Raw genomic sequence first — 27,110 nt, 5'->3', positions numbered from 1 at the left:
AAAAAATAAAAATATTCAATTTCTACAGCTACATTTATACAATCAAATGTCATCTAAATCGTTTTAAGTTTACATCGAGCAACGTGTTTGTGCTGTTACTGCTGCTTCTGCTATTCACAAAGTAGTTCTGGTTCGGTAATTTGCAATTTATAAAATTTAAACACATCCTTTTCTATGTGCCCTGGTCTGAGTACTTTCTAAGTCGCTGGAAGACGAGTTTCGCATCATTACGGTTTGCTCTTCTATCAAGTTTGCTGCATTCTCTCTGTTAAGTAATCGACGGGTATAAAAGTTATGGTGTATCAAAATATATTACTATTTGTTCATAATGCATCGTGCAATATATCGCATGGTTTAGCTTTTCCAAATACAGTTGTTCAAATGCTTTTCCGTCTATTCTAGATATTGTCAGTGCCTGTTGATTGTATCGAAGAAATGTGTAACGTTGCAACATAAATCAGCTGGAAGCTGAAACCAGTTTTGTTTTGTGCAAATTTCACTCACTCTATTCGTTGTGATTTTTTTTTTCTCATCGCTATGCTGCCAACAATTTGTTGCCAACAAATATTTTTGCTGGATCAAATTTCACGTATCTAAGCGTTTTGATATCTCAATCCAACAATCGTTGAGCTTTTCTTTTATTAGATTTACTAACTAATTAACCGAAATTAACGCTCTTACAATCCGACTTTTTGGCACAAATTTTGGTTCCAACCCCATTTTGTCTTCCTTGACAACAACTTTCACGGCCCAATATTATGCTAATGCTTCTAATTGCCTAGCTTCAATCTAATTTCGTCGTCCTAATTCACCGTGACATTCGTTGGCCGCGCCCAATCGGGGAACGTGCTCAGCTCGGGGTACACGATGACACCCCACGTGGGGAAGCTGCCCCAGACCACCAGCAGGGTGAAGATTGTCGGCCCAATGCCGGCCACGGCCATATCCTTGATGGCGATGTTTCCCACTCCGGCCACGATGGCGTTCGGAGGCGTTCCCACCGGCATGTGGAAGGCCATACTGCAGGAAAGTGCCGCCGGCAGCATCAGGTACAGCGGATGAATCTCGATCGCGATGGCCTGCATAATAAAACAAAATCACTAAAGGGGAACAACTATTCATGAAATCACAGTCTTCTTACCATTTCGGCCAGCACGGGCAACATGATGTTACAGATGGCCACGTTGGAGGTGAACTCGGTCAGCGTTTGCGCCGTGAGGCAAACCACAAACAGCAACAGCAGCGGAGGCAGCGTCTTCAGGCCGGACAGCGACTGGCCCAGCAGCGTGGACATCCCGGAGACGCGGCCACCTTCGGCGAGGGCAAAACCTCCGCCGAGCAGGAAGATCAAACTCCACGGGACCTTCTGCTGGATGAACTTCCACGTGATCAGACCGGGGGTGGCTTCGGTGGGGAGACGGCCTGTGGAGAAAATAAAAAAAACGGTGAAAAATTAAATATAAATTCAATCCTGAACTACAGTCGACTCTCTGGCTGTCGATCTTCTCGTTATCAATAATTTTCCAGCTATCGATGAATTCTTCAGTCTCTTCAATCTGCATACTTCAATTATCTTCATTCCTCGATATTTTCCCTTGCTTGAAGGATCTCTTCCTCGACGGCCCCTTGGATTCTGTTTGCTTTAAAAATCTTTTCCGGTTGTCAATAATTTCACTTTCTCATGGCTTGCATAGACATTTTTCTTGGCGAAACGAAGCTTTGAAGGGTGTTTGACATTATTTTGTTTTTGTTTGATGGACGTTGCCATGATTCTCTCCCATGGCTGGGTATCAAGAAAAAAATATATTTTCAATAGATTCTTCATTTTGCATCGTTCTGTAAACTGATAATTCTCTTCCTCGACGGTCCCTTGGATATTGACAACCAGAGAGTCGACTGTATCACCAAACGTTCCACTAAACGCACCCTTAGTATGCTATAATAAATATTAAGGCTTGTGCTATAAAACGAACCGAAGCTTTTGAATCTGAAGCTTATTATAGTAAACTACGATAACGCAAGTAAATCAAACTAACATCATCAAACATTTGGAGAAAACTTCATCAAGATTCTATGTTTGACTCTTTTGAAAAATCATCGTATGTTATGCGAATATTATACTGCCCCTGATCGCATAAATGTACCATATGCATTTTCATCAATTTTGAGTAATTTATGCAGTTTGGTTCAAAATTTACATATACGGAATCCTCAGAAAATTTTACATTAGATTGAGGTGTTGGAATTTTGAATTTGATTGGAAAAAATGCCATTTAGAATTAATTTAAATATTATTTAGCATTTTGTCGGATTAGGGGTAAAACAAGTTTTCGCCTACTTGATACAGCTTTTGATGTATTGATCATAGGGTTAATAAAATCTATTTCTTTTTTCAAAAATGTTTTATTTAATTATTTTTTAAATCAAAATTACAACTCCAATACTTCTAACTTACGTAAAATTGTCCGAGGATTCCGAATATGACAAATTTGAGACCAAAAAGTGCCGTCTTCTTGGCCTACAGGGCAAAAACTAACGTTGTAAAATGTTTGTTCTAGAAAAATCGTAAAACTATGAGAAAAACTGTGATTGGCCAAAAAGTTAATACCGTAGGCTTATAGTCCATAAAATTCCCTAACTTTTGACCTATGGGAGTATGGGTGTTGGAGGCTGTTGCCAAAAGTTATTAAGGTTTTAAAAAAATCCATTTTAAACAGTAATTTGCAAAAGCTAAGAGAAAAAGTCAAACCAATCCTGGATGTCTATAGCACATTTTGAAAGGCTTCTAAAGTCCATTTGAATGCATCTAAGAGAATTGGAATTTATGAAGTTTTACGGAAATGCGAGCAATTTTAAGATTTTTCATGTTTTTAGGACCTCAAACTTCAATGCCCGTTTTAACCCACTTCCCTTTGTCGTAGAGGGCTCATATTTGACATGAGTTCATCTCATGTATAGACAAACAAACCCTGAAATTTTCATCCAAATCGGAGCACCTCGATACGACCTGTTTCACATCGGTGAAAAACTCGCTCTTAAGTTATGTCAAACATGTTTAAATCATTTCAATATAAATAATTTGTAAGATTTAAATCTTATCAAACTGAATTTTTCATTGAATAAAATTAAAAAAAGTTCAATACTGACAGCTGGATAAATCATCATTGATTCAACAATTTAATATCTAAATTTACAAAATTAAAAAGAGAATTTGGTAAAACTTGCTGTTAACGAATTCCTGGATATTATTCTAAATTCTTTGAAAGAATGATTACAGTTTTCATGTTTAAAGCTTACTTTGATTTATAATAAAATACATTAAGAATAAAATTTTAAATTCATGTGACTTTTTTCATTTCCAGTTGAAACGAAGTATCAAAAACTATACATTTGACAATTTTAAAAACATTGAACATTAAAATTTTTAATTATAAGTATTGGTAAGCTTTCGGTTATTTTTCAAAGACTTACTGTTTATGTTTCTACTCTGAATCAAAATAATGAGTAATAAGTTTCTGTTTTACGAAAATTTAAATTTTTTGCTAAAATTCATTCCGAATTTTGTGACTAATTTTTAAAAGTATTTTGATTGAAAACATTCTTTAGATAAGAAATTCATATTATTTTAGTTTCTGGAAAATTCGGGGATTTGAAAATGGTATTTGAGTGGTCACCCTGAATTTGTATTATACAGTGAGTTTGAGTCGATTTCTTACAACTTTCTAGAACATAGCGAATTTGTTTTACTTTTACGCTAACGAGATACAGGATATGGATCAAGTATCTGTACACTCTTCCCTACTTCAAAAGTTATGCTCCAAAAACGATTTTGGCAAAAAAAAAAACTGTTTTACTTATTACACTTGAATTTTGCATCCATTGAACACTCGCTCATTTTGGTTTGTTTTGTTTTTTACGTTTATCTGCTTTTCAAGTGGACTACAGCCCAGTTATCGAGTGCCCAGTTACCGAACAAGTACTGTAACTGTGTTTTTAAATATCGAAAAGATTTTTTATCCCTAAAGTTTACAAACAAAATCTCATGATAACCTAAGCTTATCACATTCTTTTGCTACGACCTAAAAATAATCCCAAATTCATTTGGCAAACAAAGTGTGTGTGTCCCAAACCGGCAGCAGCGGCGATAAGCGCGAAACAAGAGCTTAACACCACTGAACTACTGATATTTTTCGGCTCCCCGGACATTGGTCGGCGGGAAAGGTTATCACTTTTACGACCAATGGCATTGTTTTGGTCTGTCCCGTTTGATAGCTTCGCACAACTTACCGGGATTCGGCTTCAGGAACTTAAAGCATCGCCAGTTGGCCGGAATCATAAACAGCAGAATCACGCAGAACATCGCTGGTGTGGCATCCTTGATTTTACTAAAAATATGAAACAATTTGAAATTTCTAGCATTTTTGTACGAAGTTGAGCAATCTTACACTGCCGGCAGTAGATCGGCCCAGCCGGTGATGAAGCCCGGTTCGCGGGTGAAGAACAGCACGACGGCAACGACGAAAATGAACGCCACACTCTTCTCGTGGGACGTCATCGGGCCGAGTTCCTTGTAGCGGGTTTCGATGACGCGACGCGCCACAGCCTCACCCTCCGGTCCAATTTCAGCGGCCTTGGCTTCGGGACTGTTTGGTCTGAAAGTTGCATGAAAGCTTGTTAGAACTCGAGGTCTGAAGTTTGAGACCTTGAACCTACCGGAACAAGCCCATGTACAGCCACTGCAGGTAGACCCACGTCAGGAAGGTGTAGATCAACATGCCAGGCACGTTGTAGAACATAAACTTGGGGAAATCGATGCCCGGAGCGGTGGGGAAACGGCTCTCGTAGATACCCTTGAAGGTCAAGTTGGTGCCGGATCCGACGATGGTTCCGCAACCGCCCAGGGTGGACGCGTAGGCAGCTCCCACAAAGTAGCAGATTGTCGTTTTCGAGGGCTTAAGTGGTCTGTTTGAGGAAGTATTTTTTATTCAATTATTTTACACAACCCTTAGAACCATGATCGACTCACTCGTCAGATGCCTCCTTATCGTTGCCCAGCATGCCTTCCTCTTCTCCAGTTTTCTTCCTTCGCTCGTACATTGTGCACAGTCCTTGCTGAAAAGATAACCCAGGTCAGAGTCTGAACTGTCCACCCCACTAACCCAACTCACCGATTCCAGCTCCTCCAGGACGGCCTGCATTATCGGGCACATCATGGCTACGGCGGCCGTGTTCGAGATCCACATCGACACGAACATCGTCACGGTGATTAGACCAAAGTTCAATCTCCGCTGGCTGCACCCGATCAGCGAGATAACCTTCAGGGCTACCCGTTTGTGCAGGTTGCAGAACTCGACGGCCAGCGCGATTATGATTCCGCCGATGAACATCAGCATCGTTTCCTTCATGTACATCATACAAGTTCGGTCGGTGTCCAGAATTCCCAGCAGTGGGAACAGGACCATGGGTAGCATCGAAGTTACTGGGAGAGGGATTGCTTCCGTAACCCAGTACATCGACATGATCAGCACTACGAACATACACCGGTAGGCCGGCGTTGTGTCCAGGGTGAACACTCCGGCCGCTATGAATGGACCAAAGAACACCACCAACGCCCTCCAGTACACTACCATGAACTTGGCTATCCGCCGGCAACATCCCACCCGAGGGGCTGCGATCGCTTCCCTAAAAAAAACGTCCAAAATCAGCTCAATTCACCACAAACCCCGCCCAAAAAGATTCACCGAGCGACCGCATCTTCGACGCCGTTAGTTTTGGACGTCATCCTGTCGTCATACACCTCACACCGGAACTAACAACTCTGCCGGCTGCTGCAGTCCGGTTGGCTCATCCGACAATCCGACCACCGAATCCGGTCCTGTGAACGAGAAGAAGCAAACTGTGGTGAACAGTATCGGGACGAAAATTGAACGCAACGTGATACGTGTGGTTGCAGTTATCGGCGGCGATAACAGAGCCCAGCATGGGGTTTTGGGTTGGAAGAAGTGCGATAAGGGTGGTAGGTTGACGATGACAAGGTTGATAACGAAGGCCGGCTAGGCTGGGTAACGTGAGTATCACTAAGCTGGCTAAGAATCGATCTGTCGATAGAGTGTACGCAGCTTGACCTTTGAGCGTGAATCAGGCAGCAAGGTAGGCAATATTGAACTTGTCGAATCAGTTCTGTACTGATAGCAACACTTACGAAGGAGTTCTTGGAACTTTGTGATTGATTCTATACTTGACGCAGAAGTAAACTTAAGAAAGCACTAGAGAGCCTGAAAGCCATGTAAGTCTGATAAGCTATAAGTTAACAAGTGTGATAAAAAGAGCTAGTGGGTCATTTTGACACTTGAATGAGTCAAAATAGTTGTTCAAAAATTACAACAAACGAATACAGAAAAGGCTGAATTCGGCATACTTGGATAACAATGTCCTTGAAATTATTTTTTCAAGATATTTAAATGTTTGGCTATGATTTGACTTGTAATTAAAATTTAAAATTCGTACATTTTATATGTAAGGACCTTAGAATCAAATGATACATTCAGTGAATCCTGCTCGTACTCTATGTCCATGTCCAATGGAGTCCTTTTAAAAAAGTCCACTTTTTTTCATGAAAACATTTCAAAACCACTTTTAAACACATTGGTAAATTATCGTTTTCAAAATACTGGTTAGGCATTCAAAAGGAATTTCCAAAGATTCCAAAAGTATTTCAACACTTTCTTTATACAGCAGTTCCCTATGAAAGGAGCACAAACCTAAATAAAAGTGTTCGGATTGGGCTCAAATTTGGGTTGGAGTTTCTTGTCCAAAATGCTTCGATCTGTTCTTTTATTGGCAATAAGGGTGATCCAAAAAAAAATATGATTATGGTCAATTTTCGCAAAAAATACATTTAAACATATTATTTCAAAACTTTCAAATCAATCTTAATTTTCAAAAAGGTCAAAAAATTGATTATTTTCCTTATTTCTTATGTCATACCAAATTATTATTTTTTAAATAGCAATTGCAGGCTAATGTCAAAATTGAAAAAAAAAACTGGCCAAGCACCGAAAAAAAATACGGAAAAATCTGGCAGTAGAAAATCTTTTATTTATGAATAGGGAAGGAGAGGGAGGATATGAATTAGTTCACAATTTTGTAGAATTCAAATGTTTTTATTGATTTGTGATTCAAATATTTAATTTTCAACAAAAAGTAGTTAGAAATTGGCAGAAAACTAAAACAAATCTCTGTCAAAATTTGGCACAGATAACGTCATGATTAGAATTCCCGGACGCTTCGAAACCCGGACACTTCATCTTGTTTCATCAATTATTTGGATATAAGTTCGCATTATGAATGTCAAAACTGTGTTATCTGATGAATTCCTACAACAACTTTCATTTAAAGTTTGTTCGAACGCTGTAGCTAATGCCAAAACAATTAAATACAATAAAATTATAAGTTTACCAAAAATGCGAAACATTTCACTTGAAATATTTCATAGGCGTTTGAAGCACCGGGAAGGCAAAACAGAAATTTACGGTTTTGATTTCCTTAAATTCTAGCAAATTTTTATATAAACTATCGATTGTTTTGATGTTAACAGCTTATTTGAGACCTAAAGAATGCCATTCACTAACATTTCAGTCCAAATTTGTGCGATTCATAAGTAAAATCGAGTGTCCGGAATTCGAAGCAAAAGTGTCCGGATTTCGAATCAGCTTTTATCAGTGTCCGGGATTCGAAGCAAAACAAGTCATTTTAATTTTGAAATTCTGATGAAAAATTGTTAGAAGAGACATATTTTGCATGCATTTTCTTGAAACTGACTGTTTATACTACATACTGATGATGTTTCTTCATTTCCAACTTATTACATCTTTTTTTACCAGCTATAACAAAAATGATATGCTATTAAGTGTCCGGATTTCGAATCATGACGTTACTAAATCTTTAATCTGGCATTCCCAGATTTATCTGGCAACCATGATTCTATCTCAGAAACTACCCGGATAAAAAATTACCATTTGATTACCATATTGGATCATACAATGACACTTTGAGAAATGGTAACTATTTGTGAAATCGTTTTTTCAATTTCCCAAAATTAAAATTTAACTATATTAAACTATTTGTGAACTGTTTGATTTAAGGTTACTTTTTGCCAAATAGTACTTAAACCATTTATTTACCATACAACAAACAGTTTTTTGACGAAAACAGTACTGAGTTTTTTAAGGTTACCATTGCTAACCACCCTTATGCCAGATGGTTAAACCATTTGTGAGATAGTAAAAATTCATGCCAACCATATAAATACCATTTTTAAAATAGTAGTCAAACATTTTTGGAAATGGTAGTAACAATATAGTTTAAAGTTCAATTACCATATGAAAAAAAGTTTTTATTTGGTACTTTTTTATGCGGGTAATCACCCGATTTTCAAAGTTCTAGAAAGAAAATTATTTGAGATTTTCTCAGCTCTCCTAAAATATTTTTTCCAGGATGCTTTTTAGAGCGTAAAGCTTAAGGATAAAACAAAATAACTCCAAAATAGTTTTTTTTAAGCTTTATGCATAGTTTTTGAAAAAAGCACACTCGCAAGAAATCGAAAACGGTTACTTAAAAATTATATACAGTATGTAAAAAAAGTATTTTTGCAATTCCGTCGTGAAACTACTTACTTTTCCTGTCACATTGGAACGACGAAACGGCCTACTTTTCTCAACCAAAAATAACAGAATCGAATAGCAACACTTTTCAAAATAAATGCTGAAAAGTTCTACTTTTCAGCACTGAAATGGGTGCTGAAAAGTTGAACTTTTCAGCACTTGTTTCGAAAAGTAACACTTTTCAACATTTTTTTGATTTAAACGATTTATTGACAAAATACATGAAAATTTGACTTAAAATTTCACTCAATGGGTGTTTTTCGGAATTGCAAAAAATGTTGTATGGAACTCGTTGCAATACTTGATTTTTTCAGCACTTTTCGTATTTATCCAACTCGATGAACCTCGTTGGATAAATGTACGACTCGTGCTGAAAAAATCCTCTTTTTGCAACTTGTTGCATAAACTACTATTACACCCCTTGGGCACTATGCACATATTGTGATGAAACATCTAAACAATTTAATGTTGACAGAAACCTAGTACTACGTTTTGTTCAGAAACTCATGCCAGACATTTTGCTACAAAAAACTCATGAAAAGATGATTTCTATAAAAAGTTATATAATAAATACTATTACGAAAATAAAAAAGGTGCAAAAAAAGTTTGTACACCTTTCGAAAAATTAACATAAATAATGTTATTTGTTGACAAATCACCATAAATCCAGTCTCCCAACTCCAAATAGGCATCCTTGACTGATTAAAAAAATAATTTGGATTGAATATAAAGTTTACTAACTACTTAGTATAAAAGTTTATATAACTCTGGAAATTCTATATAAAACTTATCTAAACTTAACTTTTAATTCAACTAAATGTCAATATATTACCATAGAATTGCTAAATAAACATTTTGGAGTGGGTATAACACCGTTTCGGGGGTATTTGTATCGATAGAATAGATTTTTCGTTGGAATTTCGTACCAACCCGGAATTACGTCGTAGGAAAATCCGCCGGCATCCGAACCGGTCCACGATTCACAAGTCAACCTATGTGGAATCGGAAAGGGCATAAAATTTCCGATCTTTTGATACCCAAACATCTGGGTTTTCTTTAAAACCTACGTTTTTAAATACCTGGGCAAAAAGTAAGTTTGATCCACGAGAACAAAAATTGCAAAATTCCATACATTTTTGGCAGATTGCTCAAATAACAAAAAACCTCGAAATTTATTTTGGAAATTCAACTTTAAGTAATAGAATTTAAATAAAAAAAATGTTTTTCCTTCTACCTATTTTTTCTTCAAAACATTAAAAAAATTGCCGAAGACACAAAATCGTTAAGAAAATCCATTTTCAAGATAAAGAAAACATACATTTACATACCAATTTTGTATGACCAGCCCCCAACAATTGTATAGAGACTTGTGAGGAAAAACTAATATTTAAAACTGACTTCTTTTGATGACTGAACTGAACTACCTTCATGGACAAAGTTTCTTTTAAATAAAAAAAAAATGAACTATTTTTTTGTGCAGTCGACTCTCTGGCTGCCGATCTTCTCGAAATCAATATTGCTCCACTGCCCCTGATAGCATAAATCTCCCATATGCATTTTTATCGCTTTTGAGTTATTGATGCTTTTTGGTTCAAAATCTTGTGCTCTTTCTAAAGAACCTATAACATCCAGTATTTTGTTCTACAAATCAGGGGGAAATCAAGTTTTTTTTTCGCGAAAACCTAACACGTAGCCTTATGTGTGGGACAAAGTTCAAATGCGTTTTTCTCAGCATGGTGTTTTGCATATGGGACACTTATGCGAACATGGGCAGGTCCAGCTGACAATAAATTTGTCAGTCCCTTCAAGTAGCATGTTTGGATTTTCCGATACCTACCGCTCTCGACGGTTCCTTCAATATCAACAACGAGAGAGTCCACTGTAATTGTAGAAAAATTGTAACGAAACTTTTGGATCCCATATATTGAAAGTAAGTGACATTTATTGACTATTCCAACAAAGGTTTTTCTAGATTTTGCTTATACTACCTGATTGTACTGTGTAATTTTAGCATTTTTTTTTAATTATATTTTTAAAACTGTCTTAAATACATGAGATGTGTCGTATATAAAATCGAATATTATTTCCACTTTGTTTTGATGTAAACATCAATTTGCGAAACAAAGATTGATGTACAAATATTTTTAACAACTCTTTATCAGCGGATTAAGGTTCAATGCCAAGATCGGCTCTGCTGTTGAAATGTTTGTCTCGACTATTTTTCCCAACATTTCTTTCTAAGAATCAGCCAAAGGAATCAAACGAGCAAAATTGAAAGCTGTTGCTATCCAGCTGGTTATCGATTGATCTATCGAATTGCTAGACACCACAACTGCGAACAAAAACCAGTAGACAAAGCAACAAACTGTGCCTTAACAACAAACCGCGGAACGTGCTTCCATTCACGGAGAGATTTGTTTTGAATCGCCGATGACACATAGTGGACAAGCAGCTATTTCCGTTGTTTACCTAATGAACTTGATGAATTTTTATTCCAATCGATATATGCCAAAGATACGTGTTTTCCCCTAATACACCATTCAAAAATAACGTAGCATTTCAGGGGCGGGGAAAATTTGAGGTTGTGTGACAATCCATACAAAATTATTGGATATTGTATGGGAAAAAATGGAACTTGGGCTGAGGTTGATTAAAAATACTACGTCATTTGTGGATGACGCCTACTAGGTTTCTGCGCTAGTCAGAGTCAGCGGAAATTGGCGTTGCCTCTCAGCCGGGGGTTGCTGCCATGTGATTCCTCCGCGGCAGACGCGTCATTTGATGTTATTCCAAACAACGACGCCCGGAATCACATGAAACGTCACTTACAGCTCAACATTAGACCGCGCGTTATCAACCCGAACGAAACTGAGTTGTTTGTGCGCTGTCAGGTTGTTATCGCTTGCGCGGCATTGCGGTCTTTAACTGAACTTTTGTCAGTATTACGATGGTGAAGTCTTAGTTATTTGCAGGGTTAGTGAATTTTCACGATTTCGCGGACAGCGTGAAATTCGTGAAATTCCACAATTTCCGCGAAATCCCGTGAAATTCTAGGATTTTCTGAAATCATTGCCAAACATAAATAAAAACAAATATTTTATCCACAATGGTTTTAAAAGTAAATTTGGCAAAAAATATGTTTGCTTGAATCTTTTTTTAATAAAAAAAAATATGTCGATTATTTTAGCAATTTGAATGAAATTTGGCATTTTTAAGAATTTTCAAAAATTTGAGCTTTGGGACCACAGAATGGATATATACTCGTTGAATTCAAGGATTTTTTTAGAATACTTCATTGATACTTTGTTTAATTTTTCAGTGTAGTATGTTACTTGAAAAGTATAGAAAGCATTTAAGTATAATTTTTGCTTCAATTAAAATAAATTCAATTAAGTAAAAACTGAAATTTAGTTTTTAGTAGGTATCTATGAAATGTTTTGTAAAAATAAAAGTACAACCAATTTAAAAATATCGTTTAGATGCAATTATCATCACTTTTACCACGATTTCGCTCGTTCAAAATTATTTTGAATATCAGTGTAAATTTTATGTACAGTTCAGCAAAGAGTTTTTTTTTCACCGTTCATTCAAACTCTGTTTGTTCAAGATTAAATAACTTTGGCTTTATAATATTATTTTTAACAGCCATTTTCTGATTTTTTTTAATTTTTTCTTAAGCCCGTAAAATTTCCACGAAACTTAATGGTTCCATGAAACTGGAAATTTTCAGCTTGAAAAAGTACTTAGCTTAATTTCTTAATATAGAATTAAATGTACAAAAATCTTTCCGGTTGTTTAACGAGTATCGCGTGAGCAGCAGTGCCGGGAAGATGGATTTTTGTGGTGTTCTTTTTGTGCTGTATTCGTGATCGTGTTCATGTTCATATCATGCATGCGGTGAGGGGGGTCATTGTGCTAATGAATATTATTGCGCGTCAGTCGAAGTCGTGATTTTTTAGGTTAATTTTTTTTTGTGTGTGCTTTTGTTTCGCTGTTCGTATAGGGTGAGGGATTGTGGTAATTTTACTGTCTGCATGTAAATTTATCAACTCACTATATGATTTATATAAATGTTTATATTATTCCTTATCCTTTTCCTTTCCTGTAACATACCATCTCCTCATACCATATATGATCAAATTGTTTAAATTAACGAAACTTTCTAGAACAGCATGGGAACCATCTGGAGCATTTATATTTTAAATTACTGCTATTTTTTTACAGCTTCCTGGAATCATCTTGATTTTATTTATTATATTTATTTTATGTATTATATTTGTTTCATTTATTTTTTTTACAAAACTACATGCTTATTATATAATACACTAAAGACTCACATTTACACGTACAAACTTCCAAATCATTTAATACATTACGCATTCAACCATTTTCATCGGCCCGATGAAATTCCCCTAACCCCCATTCCAAACCTCCCAAAAATATTCCGTTCACTTTTAAAAGTCGCATGGGTTCCCTGCACTTTTGCCACTAGTGAACAACAAAAACATCCCCTCCCAAATCCCCACGGGACTGTATGGGCGTAGCCTTGGAGCACAGTGTGGAAATTTACGTTCTTAGATATTTTTGGATGTACCGGGCAGCAATCAAATTGTCTAAGAACCTTGAATTGACCATTGTGGCACCCCCTACAGCGTGGTGCATACCCGTTATGCTATGCTAAAAATCTTTCCGGTTGTTTAAGAAAAGATTTTATTGGGTATTACAGCATTTTTAACGTTCCGTGAAATTTCCGCGAAATTTTGTGTTTTCGAATTGTGGTCCCCGTGAAAATTGCTCTTTTTTAGCGTGAAAAATCACTGAGCCTAGTTATTTGATTGTAAACTCGTCTAATCAAAATTATAATCAAATCACTTCTCGGCGAATGCATTGCACTTTTTTTGTTATTGGAATGTCACAGCTTGGGGAGCAATCACATGTTCAAGATAACCTGTTCCAGACATTCTTGAAAGTCTGGCAGCGGTTTTGGACCGGTTCTGGACCAGTAGGAGTACAATTAGTGCATACAAATTGACCTGTAGGTGGAAATCTGTATTCAAGAATAATGATAGCTGGTGTGTTTTGTTTGTAATTGATTATGGCCTAATTGTATGGTTTAGTAAAGATATGCAACAATGTCGTGTAATTAGGTAAAAGCAGGAAGTATTGCAACCCTAGTCTTATTTCAATAATTTTGAAATATTCCCAAATGAATCTCTGAAATACAAAGTAAGTCATCTCTGGAAGCTCAATCAATATTTGGTATCCAATCGAAGTCGATAATCGTTAAGGTGACACGAGCGTCGTTCAAAATAAACCAAAACCCCACCCACGCCTCCCACTGACGTCAAAGTGCGGGATTTGAATCTCAACTTCAGGTTCATCGTTCATCTTTAAGCGAGCTGCAATTAGAGCAACTACGTAGCAACGCCAAGGAATCCCTCTACACATGTAGCCGGCATTTTTCGCGCCGGCCGCCGTCGTCTCAGCCGAGTGCGTCAGTCGTCAAGGAGCGCGTGCCCAGCCCACCGATTCGTCCGTCCGAGTCTGATGTAAGATGGTGAAACATCCAAACAAGACGCTCGGTCAGACACACCTGCACTCGTGACCTGGGCAGTGATTGTCTGACGAAATTAATTGCAACTAAATCGCGGCTGGAACGCTGATGACGATCTTCACCTGTCGCGAAGATTTACTCCAAGTTCACGTAAACTGATCTATTTTTGGTCATTGCCGTCGCTGCGCGACCTTGTCGGAAGCCAGCTGCGGATGACTTCTTAATGGAAGAATATCGAAATATTGAAAGCAAAGTAAAATATAAATCTTTCAACGGTAAATCACGGCAGCAAAGACATTTTTTTCATCAAAGCATTATTTAAAGTTCAAAGTTTGTGTTGGTTTAGAATCTAAAAAGACCAAACATTTCAAAATAAAATAAACGAGTTTATAACAAGAACCCCGATTCTACCGGAACCAGATCCTCACCACTATGACAGTCATCCATTGCCGGCCATTTCTACCGCGCACCAGGGCCAAGGTTGTTGATGCTCCACTTTTTTAAGAGGATAAGGGAAAATCTCCACGGTATCCACAAATAAGTTTCATTTGGAGTTGGAAAAGTTTACGGTCTAGGATATGCTCTAAGCAAGCGTTGTGACCATTGGCTTGATAACGTCATGATTCGAATTCCCGGACGCTTCGAAACCCGGACACTTCATCTTGTTTCATCAATTATTTGGATATAAGTTCGCGTTATGAATGTCAAAACTGTGTTATTTGATGAATTCCTACACCAACTTTCATTTAAAGTTTGTTTGAACGCTGTAGTTAATGCCAAAACAATTAAATACAATAAAATTATAAGTTTACCAAAAATGCGAAACATTTCACTTGAAATATTTCAAAGGCGCACCGGGAAGGCAAAACAGAAATTTATGGTTTCGATTTCCTTAAATTCTAGCAAATTTTTATATAAACTATCGATTGTTTTGATATTTACAGCTTATTTGAGACCTAAAGAATGCCATTCACTAACATTTTAGTCCAAATTTGTGCGATTCATAAGTAAAATCGAGTAACGTCATGATTCGAAATCCGGACACTTAGTAGCATATCATTTTTGTTATAGCTGGCAAAAAATCATGTAATAAGTTGGAAATGTAGAAATATCATCAGGATGTAGTATAAACCGTCAGTTTCAAGAAAGTGCATGCAAAATATGTCTTCTCAAACAATTTTTCATCAGAATTTCAAAATTAAGATGACTTGTTGTGCTTCGAATCCCGGACACTGATAAAAGCTGATTCGAAATCCGGACACTTTTGCTTCGAATTCCGGACACTCGATTTTACTTATGAATCGCACAAATTTGGACTGAAATGTTAGTGAATGGCATTCTTTAGGTCTCAAATAAGCTGTTAACATCAAAACAATCGATAGTTTATATAAAAATTTTCTAGAACTTAAGGAAATCGTAACCATAAATTTCTGCTTTGCCTTCCCGGTGCTTCGAACGCCTATGAAATATTTCAAGTGAAATGTTTCGCATTTTTTGGTAAACTTATAATTTTATTGTATTTAATTGTTTTGGCATTAACTACAGCGTGCAAACAAACTTTAAATGAAAGTTGATGTTGCAGTTCATCAAATAACACAGTTTTGGCATTCATAATGCGAACTTATATTCAAATAATTGATAAAACAAAATGAAGTGTCCGGGTTTCGAAGCGTCCGGGAATTCGAATCATAACGTTATCCGGATTTCGAAGCAAAAGTGTCCGGATTTCGAATCAGCTTTTATCAGTGTCCGGGATTCGAAGCACAACAAGTCATTTTAATTTTAAAATTCTGATGAAAAATTGTTAGAAAAGACATATTTTGCATGCATTTTCTTGAAACTGACTGTTTATACTACATCCTGATGCTATTTCTACATTTCCAACTTATTACATGTTTTTTTGCCAGCTATAACAAAAATGATATGCTACTAAGTGTCCGGATTTCGAATCATGACGTTTTGTTTTTTAGCGACTAGATTTCATTCTCACTAAAATATCTATTTCTAAGCAAATATTAAATTTAGTACAAATGTGTCACAAATTACGCCCAATGCCAAACTTATTTTGGTTGGACCATCGTCGGATATTCAGTCGTGACCTACATAGTTACGCCACGTAACAGCTCCAAAGTAGGAACTCTTCTTATCAGCAACTCTAATCGGCGATAATGTTGGAAACCTCGTGATAGAGTATACGTTACCTTCTGTACTCATAGCGTTCCCGAGATCAGATTTCAAAAGACGTAAACACATTTTGTGTTTTTTGGCATCACGCGTAGATAACAATTGTGAGAACCTTTTTTGTTGTTGTCCTCATCCCACAACCAGTCATTGTTCAGATTAGGGAAGCCGTCTCCTTGTACAAAGTTGAGTACGATGACGATTATCACCGTATGCAAATTTGCACTAGAATAAATTTTGCAAAGCTCGGGCGCGTTATTGGACGGTGGGTGCCGCCGCCGCCAGCTGCAATTAAGCTAAAGCTTTTTATAATCGACTGGATCAACGGGTAGTAGAGGTAGCAGCAGCAGCATCTAGATTATAAAGTCACCCCCGCGTCGAGTGCATGTAATTTGCGATGGGTATCAGGGTGTTTTACTGCGGCGTGTGCGCTGGATAATGTGACTAATAAATTGTGCGTTTAAGGTACGCAGTTTAGTATCTGAGCACTGAATCATAATTTTATCGAGAGTTGTTAATCGAAGGTCACCAGGAAGCAATAGAGACTTTCACTTCTTTGAATAGGTTATAAGTGATACCTGATGATTTTAAAATCTAGGAAGTGCTCGTTCTTGGTCTAGACAATGAGTTCATCGTTATGACTATGTGATAGAAAAAAGAAATAAATTGTATCCAATATCCATCGTGGAATGCACCAGAACCGAAGCTAAGATCGAAGTTAACACTAATTTTATATTTATTATTATTTGATTATTGAATTAGCCTCAGGAAGACAAAAAAAAATTTGAAATGTTTCAAGCTACGCAGAAGAAATTTCACAATCGGTTTTATAGGAGTGCTTTTTGAATTAAAAAAAATCTTGAAATTTAAAAACAAAGATTCATAACTTAAAACAAATCACCGCGAAGAAAGTCACATGGCCGAAATGTCATGACGACAGAGGAAGCGGACGACGGCCCCCAGACGCTCACTGTCAAGTTCTTGGCCTGACGTTGATCACGTAGCCACACGCCGGTTTTGGCGAAAGGCAGAAAGCGAACCAGCCAAGCATTGCACACGTACGCAGCGCATGAAATCATTGTCCAAATTTAGAGAAGATGGTGTCTTTTTGGACTTTTGGACTCAAATTATCTAAAGAAATGTCATATTGTTTTAATCAAACAAAAAATATTTTGAATTATTTGAAAATGGCCAATAAAGCAACACTTCCCACAACTCCTTATTATTTGTGCCTCTTCTCGCGCGTATCGCTAGGTCATGAACGCTGAAATCAGCTGTCGGGGGTAAAATTGGGTTCGCTGATGTAAGGTGGAGAGATAATTGCGAGAAGGGGCATGATTCGCCCAACTGTGACGTCTGGCTTTGGCTAGACGAAAGCAATGAAGATGTAATTATTTCATTCAGCAAATCGTGACGATAAAAGGTGATAACAAGGTGTTTTCAGTTATTGGAATCTAGATAAAACATTCTTTCAAAAAATAACATTATCGTGGGTTAATGATTTACATTTTGCCAAAATATGAAACGATTTATAAAACATATCCTAAATAAAAATAAATATACATTTTGCCCAATTTATTTCTTAGTGTAGAGTAGGTGACATCAGGCAAAGCAAAATTGAAGAATCATTCTGGCATGATGCAATGAAGGAATTGTTATTTTTTATGATTCCAAAGTGACGACATCCAGCATTGATGGAAAATATACATTTTGCTTCCCTGATATTATTTTGACAAAATTACTTCCACAAATTGTTTATGTCTAAGAATATTGAATTGACCATTGTGGCACCCCCTACAGCGTGGTACAGACCTGTAATACTATGCTATGCTATGCTATAATTACTTCCACAAATTGTTTACAATTATACCTTATACGTCGTAAACTTATAGAGTTCCCGATTCATTATCATATGAAAATGCTGGATGGGTGCAGATCAAGTGCTTTGTATTTATCAATAAATCAAATTTGAAAAGTAGATTTTTGAGGAAGCAGCTTTGGACATAAAAAAAACGCTGTAAAAACATGATCATCACGATTTTCTAAGCAAAAATCCTGAAAATGTCCTCAACACAAACCTTCTAAGAGAATAAAGATTAATTTTCTAGTAGAGTGTAACAAAAATGACTTTTGGCAGGCATTCAGGGGCAAACGCATTAGTGGCGAAAATGCCTTAGAAATTGAAATGTGTTTTACGGGTTACGGGTTAAATACAATTTAAAATTAAATGCAAAGCGCCAGCTCCTGTTACAGCTCATACTTGGGATTTGGGCACCTATGTAAGGAAAAGTGGGGCTAGTGTGGCAAGCTAAGAAAGTGCTCGTTAAACCAATGAAAAACGTAAAAAAAAATCAACCGGCTATTTTGATAATCATCTTTTTTCATTATTTTTCTTGACTATGACTTTGTTAAAAGGAGTTTGAAAAAAAAAAACTGGTTTTGTACCATAAAAACGATTTTAAATTTATTGATTTTCCGTACGTTCTACTCAACAAGTGGGGCAAGACGAACAACCAGTTGGGGCAAGAGGAACAATACATGAACAACAAAGATTATTTGCTCACAATTGAATAGTTATATTTTGGAAATATAAGATAATAATGTATTTGAAACATTTCTTTTCTTTTGTCGTTATGTTTTGTAAGGGCTTTTTTTTAACTAATTTTTTATCAGTTTTGATGCAATGTATTTGTTTTTGCAGCAATTCGTATTTTTTTTTCATACTAAAAATCAGTATGGTACACTTGGTTTTGAAAAAAACTTCATTAAATCTTATGTCCTGTGGCGTTTACGACGTTTTGGCGGTTATGTGGTAATTGAATCAATTAATTGCATTGCTAGCAACAATTCCTCATACTGGAAATATAAAAATTGTAAAGCATGGTCGTCCTGCCCCATTTTCCTCTAATCAGTGCCTTGGCACTGCTTTCCTCACTCCTAACCAAAATAGGATCACACAAAAGATCCGGAAATAATTGACAAATGACATTAAATTGTTTTTTGTTTAGCATCAAATACAACCTAAAGTCACTGAGATTCGGATTCAACTAAGCACATAAATATCACTTAAGTTCACTTGAGATGGGTACGGATTCGACTTTTGTTCAGTTTTCAATTCTTAGTCGATAGGTATGCATGTTGGTGAGTCTACGAGCTTTCTGTGAAAAGTTAATTTTAAGAGCAGGATTATAGCCTTAACTCAGTGAGGAAATTAAAACATAAAAAAACAGGCAGCTCAATGTCTTCCCTGAAGAGCTCATAAAATTTGATATTTTGATATTTTTCTTGAATTTTGAGCCGAATTGCATACTTGAAGGTGAATTTAAGGGTACACAGAAAAAAAATGATAGTAATATTCATCAGGAAATGGTGACAGATTTTGTGTCAAAAAAATGATACATTTTTTATCAGGAAATGAATATTCATCAGGTTCACATTTTTACAATTTTTTTTATGTAATATTACTCAAAAAAGAGGTACACTCATCCCTCATATTCGGAACAGTTTACAGATCGGCCAATGTTCAACAAATCATATAAAGTCGATAATTGAACATAATGAATTGCTTTTACCTTCATGTGAAAGCTTTTCTTGCGATCTTTCGATTGATGTATAGACCGGCTGTACATTTTTACGTTTTATATCAAGTTTTCAAAGAAAAACATTGACGCTTGAAATCCACAAATTCAGAACACTTTTTTCTTACGATGTAAACAAACTTTTTATTCTCTCCAGGAGTACATATTTTTTTACAAAACAATGACTTCGCAATCTGAAACCAATAAAACTCATGCTTAGTAATACTTTATGAATGGTCTCATAACTTTTTTTGTGAAAATATCAGTTAAATACAGGTGTTCCACAATTGTGGGAGGCACAATAACATCCCACAATCATGGAACAGGCAATTTGGAGGCAGTGTTTTGCTGCTCTGGATAAAATAGTCTTGAAATGAAATTTTTTGTTCAGAAAGTACTACTTTTACTAGTGAAATAGCAAGAAAATGACCAAATAAAGGTCATAAAAATAGTAGGGTCGAGAGAAAAGCTGCATTTGGCATGCTATTGACAAATCATCACAAAAGTGTTCCGAATTTGTGGGTGTTCCGAATATGTGGGATGACTGTAATAACGTCATGATTCGAATTCCCGGACGCTTCGAAACCCGGACACTTCATCTTGTTTTATCAATTATTTGGATATAAGTTCGCATTATGAATGTCAAAACTGTGTTATTTGATGAATTCCAATATCAACTTTCATTTAAAGTTTGTTTGAACGCTGTAGTTAATGCCAAATAATTAAAAACAATAAAATTTTAAGTTTACCAAAAATGCGAAACATTTCACTTGAAATATTTCATAGGCGTCCGAAGCATCGGGAAGGCAAAGCTGAAATTTATGGTTTTGATTTTCTTAAATTCTAGCAAATTTTTATATAAACTATCGATTGTTTTGATATTAACAGCTTATTTGAGACCTAAAGAATGCCATTCACTAACAATTCAGTCCAAATTTGTGCGATTCATAAGTAAAATCGAGTGTCCGGAATTCGAAGCAAAAGTGTCCGGATTTCGAATCAGCTTTTATCAGTGTCCGGGATTCGAAGCACAACAAGTCATTTTAATTTTAAAATTCTGATGAAAAATTGTTAGAAAAGACATATTTTGCAGGCATTTTCTTGAAACTGACTGTTAATACTTCATCCTGATGATATTTCTTCATTACCAACTTATTACATGATTTTTTGCCAGCTATAACAAAAATGATATGCTACTAAGTGTCCGGAATTCGAATCATGACGTTATTCAACCTACTAAATTTTCAACATACCAAAATTCAACTTTTATTTCGAATGATTCAATTGTCTTTTCGCATAAATTTTAAATGGTTATTGAAATAGAAAATAAAGTGATTCATTTTTGTAATCACTGTTCATATCTTTGTCTGTGTACACTGTTCAATTAACAACAAAAATATGATCTCTGCATGAGGTTTCCTTCCCCTTGCTTATAGTTCAGTACAATTATGCGAATTCATAACATTCCTCTTCATCATCATCATCGTCAAGCAACTACCAAACGGTAAAATGGCGCGAGACTTCAGCATGCAACTGCAAAACTGCATCCCTCTTCTTTATTCTGAGCCAGAAAAACCGAAAGAATGGAAAAATACCAGTCGTATACATCGAACGAAGCATCGACAACTGGGCACGTTCCACGATTCACTGCACCGAGCAGAACTGTGCAACATCGCCCAGAAAGTGCATTGTCCCAGCCCGTTGCACATTGTAATCTGCATTCTGCATCATAGCTGCACTGTAAATTATATTTTGTTTTATGTTTGATGAGATATAAATTCAGTTAATTTTAATTAAAATGTTAGTTCAAGTTAGTACACAGTGAATAACAGTGAACAACCTTTTACAATGCGGCAGCCAGCAATCGCTGTTCTTGTCGCCAACTGAAAAACAAACATTCCAGTCCAATTCGACACAGCATAATCAGTGCGCCAAGCCATAAAACCAAAAGGTGACCAAAGGTCCCTTATCGACGACACGATCCCCACGAATTTAAAGTCGATGAGGGTGCTATCAACCAACAACACTGCACGACGAAATAACTGCGATGTTGCTTTGTTTAGTGATTCTGAAGTGGTTGAAAGTGCTTTTTTGAAGAATAACTTAGGAAATAAATTGGGTTCAAAATTAAGTTTAATGAAATACACAAACCTTAACCAGAAACTTGGTGTACATTACATAAAATTGTGTGTATTTTAAAACCATTTTCTTCTGATATGTACTCGAAGAGCATAGTTATTAAACTCAAACTGTGATTTAGTGATACGACAATATCAATCGAACAAACTTTGTCGAGTAGTGTTTATTCATGATTTTTTCATGACTTTGCGGGAGTCTTGAACACCAATCGAGGAGCTGTTCTTGTGCTGCTCGCGCAAATTGATGACCGATTCAGCAATTTGCGTTGCTTGATGAATCGTACGATGCAGGCGTTGACTTGAAGTGAAGTGTTCTGTTTGAACACAACACTATCCTGTTTCTTGTTCTGGTTGAGCGTCTCGTGAACCAGGTTCTGGTGATTTCGTAGAACGTTACGTAAGCGGGTTATTAAATTTCATTCGGAGTGACATTCTGACATTGCTTCTGAAGCTCAGTGGCGTGATCTGTTTGAGGGTGATGTTTCAAACAAAAATCGAAACTATTCTTGCCCAAAGTCAGTAGGTCAACAACAAGAAAGATTCAAATCTCTGTATTCATTGAGTAGCGGCGCTTTGCTTACTACAGACATCCGACCGTACGATGTCGGGCGGAGTTATTTATAAACTTTTTACTGGTTTTAACTTATTTTTACTTCGGTCTCATCTGTTCCATTCGTCTAAGCGTTCGAGAGGTTGGGTAAACTTTACTCTCCGTGGTATTGCTAATTGATCTTGGCATATTTTCCTTTCATCACGATGCACTATCCATAACCTACTCTCACAGGTTTTGTTTAATCACTTGATCAAACATTCAAACTCATTAACAACTTCATCGCAGACATTGTCACCCATGGAGAGTTTGAACTATATGGTGTTATACAACATTACCCACTGGATTTGCTCACCTTCCACCAAAAGGGGGTTAACCCCCCAAACCAAAACATTCTGAACCCAAACCGACCTACTAAAATTAAGTCACACTCACTAGTCGATCGAGCTGTAATCCACCACGAATTGGGGGCAGGTCACTCTGCTAACCAGCACAATTATTTTCTCAATCACCGCCCAACGTAGACTTTCCCTTTTTGTTTTGCTGAATAAACTGCATCCGCTGCACTTTTAGTCACTGCCTGTGTTTAGTCGCCCATGCACTCCCAGGTGTAGGAGTGCAAATTTTTTGAACCTAAGTCGCGCGCGTTCGCGTCTGTTCGCCGCCGTAATCGCACCCGGACTGAACCGCGTATGAAAATTCAAATTTTGAACTCTCCTCGCACTAGGTGAGCGAACTTCGAGGAGGAATGGATCGGGAATCGGAACGACGACACTTCCTTAGCAGCCGCAGCACGCTACTAGAGCTCTTTTTTGTGCTGAGCTGCAAACCTCTAGAACACATACGCGCGTACGAGAGGTTCAGGAGAAACACATGGACAGCAACTGCACAATCTCTTTGTACTTGCTTTGCGCTCTCTCCCACGGAGTAGGAGCGCGCAACTCGCTGTCAGTGTGGCGCAATGTGATAAGAAAAACATGCGGCCGGCTTAAGCTTACGGTAGGGCACACACCGCACCGCAGGAGAATCAGATAGCGAGAGAGGCGTGCTGTGGCGTTACTAATACAATTGAGCGATTGAGCGCATTTTGGGATAGGAGAGAAGAAGGTTGATTGGTTTCTTTTAAAAGTCGTCGAAAAAGTTGATGTTTATCTTATTTTCCCGGGCGGATTTACACTTTGAAAATCAAATTTCATGAAAAAAATATTATTTTAAACTAATTTTGAGGTACATATCCAGAGTTTTTTTTTTTGAAAAGGACCAATAAACTATTGTCTTTCATATGGTTATAGGACCTAATCAAAAAAAAAACTGTAGATATTAAGTATTCGTTCCAGAATCAAATATCCTAAGTTTAGATTATCCGAAGGTTTGTAAGAAACTTCGGATAATCGATTCATGAACAAAAAAAAAAGTTTTTACTTTTAACATCAAATTTGATTTCTGCCACCTCATTTTAGTCGGGTCTACATCGTTAGGCTGTTTATTTAAATACAAGATTTTTAAAATAAGAAAAGGGCTCTTTAAAAAAAAAAAAGATCATTAGATTTTTTTTATAAATAATTGTGCCTTTGGTAGTTTCAAAAAAAATATCAATTTTATGAATACTATGTTCAAATTCTTTTTATAGAAGGATGCTGTTGTAAGGATGAAAACTGTTATTTATTATTAAGTTTTTTTTTAATAAAAAAAACTTGATGACCATTTCTATGATATTCGGCCTTACAAGCTTCGGCCTTATGAAATGTTTGGCCAATTGAACCCAGCCAAGTGCTGCCTTTTTTGATAATCGGCCGTATGATGGTTTCCCTTTTTTGTCAAAATTCGAAGTTCGATTATCCGAAAGGTTTGTAAGGGACTTCGGATAATCGAATCACGAATAAAAAAGAAATTCGTATTTTTTTATATTCTTATTTTAAACATCAAATACGAGCTCTGCGACCCCATTTTAGTCAAATTTAAATGGTTGATTGCCTATAAAATTAAAAATATATTTTTTCATTAATTCATCACCGCCATCTCGGATTTTAAAAATTCTAAATAACTTTAGAGTGGTTTAGGGGTCATACTAAAGCTCAACAATTCGATTATCCAAAGTGAAAGTTTGCCAAGGCCTTCGGATAATCGAGTCTGGACTGTAGTTTATTATTAAATTACCAAATGCGTTTTTCAATATTTCATTTTCGCTGCCATCATAAATTTAAAAACTTTAAATCATTTTTGGGTAGTTTAGGGGTCATATTTAACTCGACAATCAAAACTAAGGACCCATGGTTTAGGGGCAAGCGTGGTGGGAACCCAGTCGGCCTGGGTTCGATCCCAAAAGGTTCGAACTGTTGTTTTTGACTTGGGGTGGAATGACCCATATATGGATCATTCCACCTCAAACGTACAGCACTTAAAATCAACATTTTCTGATCAAGCTAAAGTTAAGTGGGACTGTTAATACGATCAAAAAAGGCCAGAATCACGATTTTCGATGTTCAAATTGGTTCAAAGTTTCGTATTTTTTGCAAAAAGTGTTCAAAACCTCAATGTTCAAACTTAATTTTCACATTGAGAGCATATTTCAAATAAAGTTCTGAGTTTTGGCATAGGTTTTCCAATTGGGTTCAAGGTTAGTTAGAGTAGCCATTTCATCCACACAAGTCTTCAGTTGGGTAGCTGGCCATACAAAAACAATAGCTGCACAGAAAAAAAATCCGACGGTAAAATCGCATGCAAAAGCATGCACATCACCTTCGTTAAAAAAGACATTTAATATTACATACTGCATGTACAATTTTTGTAAATACAAAAAAAAAGTTGCATCCGGCGGGATTCAAACTCAGCACCAACAGACTGACGTCTTAGCCCGCTCGGCCATCAGATCGATGAAAATTGAAAAGGATAAACGCATATATGAGCTTGTCATTTCGGTCAAGTAGGTTTCCCATACTGATGGGCTACACCATGAAATAGTGTAAATTACATAGAATTTCATAAAATAATGCACAATTTATTATACACCCAGGCCTTTTACACGCAGTTGGATTACTACTATTTTTGCTGTGTACACTTAAAACTAATAAACTAATAATGTTATCCAGTTTTTTTATTTACAAAATAGTTTAAACCAAACTGAAGTATACATGTAAAAAGAGGAGAATTTTCTCGGTTACAAAACCAAAAAAAAAGAGATAAACATCTATGGATATTTTTCACCAGAAATAAACTCTCATCATGCTAAAACTGTTCTTTTCGATACCGTTTTAGGTCGTTGAAAATATTTTCCAAAATTTGTGTTCTTTTGAGCAATCCGACCAATATTTTTTACTTACTCAAAATATGAAACTTATTAAGATTATTTTAGATCTTTTTTTTCACCTAAAACTTACAACAAACACCAAATCGATCAGAAAATCCTTTTCTAAGTTTTTATATGGAATATTTCCAAAATCGTATGGAGGCTTCTATGGATGAACCAATGAAGTAAAATGTTTTCTTTGGTAATAGAAAAGCCTCTTTAAATACTTGCCCAAAAATCTAATACATGATTAGTTTGCAATACCTCGTAAAAGCCATCGAGTCCTCCGACACTTAAATTTTTTCTCTGAATCAAATCAAATGTTGACTGTAAAGAACATTTATAGGACGTGCAGATGAACAATCTGAAGCATTTTTAAATTTGATGATTCATAAATTCGTCGAGAACCGATAAAAAACGGCTCTGTTTAAAACTGGCACTTAGGACCTTCTTAAAACTAACCAAGGATATTTATTTAAGGTTTGTTATAGAATTTCTCAATAGGGCTTTCCAAACAAAAAGCTTACACATACAATTTCTGGAAAGTCTTTCATGAAAGACTGACAGGTAATTTAAGCAAGTCAGCCTGAATATGGGTAGCAAAAGAAACCGTGCAATTTTCGAGGTACTGTGTGTATATATAATAGGGTGGGTACGTTTTTCAAAAAGTTCTCGGATCAAGTTTTAGTATGGTTCCCCTTATAGTGCATGTCCATAGGGACTTTCATGCCCAATATCAGCTCATTTGATTGTTAACTGGCTGCGCGCATCAGGGTTAAAGTTTAAATGGGAATTACTATGGGAAATTGGAACTTTTTGTTCAAACGCTCCTACAGGTCTGGGAAAATAACGCGCCAACTTCTGGTATGGTCAGGCCTAAGAGGAATGGTCTGGAGAACACTTTTCCAGAAGAGAGCAAATGGATTCGTTGTCCCTAGACCTGGCGCATCGGCAAACAAACCGATGTCTCCGGAATCAACGGTTTTCCCTGAAAAAGCATCAAATTTTCCTTAGCATGCTATGAAAGTTTGATGAACACCGTGACGCCAAATGTCAGACAGCCACGTGGGAGGTGGAAATGTTTGCAAAAAAATACAAATTAGCTATGCAAAGATTCTGAATTCGACTAAGTAATATCAGGATTGCTCGAAAATTTTTTT

General features: G+C 36.5%; 1 protein-coding gene across 1 annotated transcript; it reads right to left on the bottom strand.

Moving 5' to 3' along the window:
- Positions 1-3: 3 nt before the first annotated feature.
- On the bottom strand, positions 4-23,459 carry LOC120423608 (protein I'm not dead yet-like). Its single transcript, XM_039587474.2, has 9 exons — positions 23,100-23,459; positions 5,742-5,875; positions 5,169-5,682; positions 5,027-5,112; positions 4,714-4,962; positions 4,446-4,652; positions 4,288-4,385; positions 1,142-1,422; positions 4-1,079 (listed from the first exon to the last, which is right to left on the bottom strand). The coding sequence occupies exons 2-9, from the start codon at positions 5,780-5,782 to the stop codon at positions 804-806; spliced, it is 1,752 nt and encodes a 583-aa protein (XP_039443408.1). The 5' UTR covers positions 5,783-5,875; positions 23,100-23,459; the 3' UTR covers positions 4-803.
- Between the last annotated feature and the right edge of the window lie 3,651 nt (positions 23,460-27,110).

This window comes from Culex pipiens, chromosome 3, assembly GCF_016801865.2.
Source record: "Culex pipiens pallens isolate TS chromosome 3, TS_CPP_V2, whole genome shotgun sequence".
Classification (NCBI taxonomy): Eukaryota; Metazoa; Arthropoda; class Insecta; order Diptera; family Culicidae; genus Culex; species Culex pipiens.
This window is presented reverse-complemented; position numbering and strand designations above follow the sequence as displayed.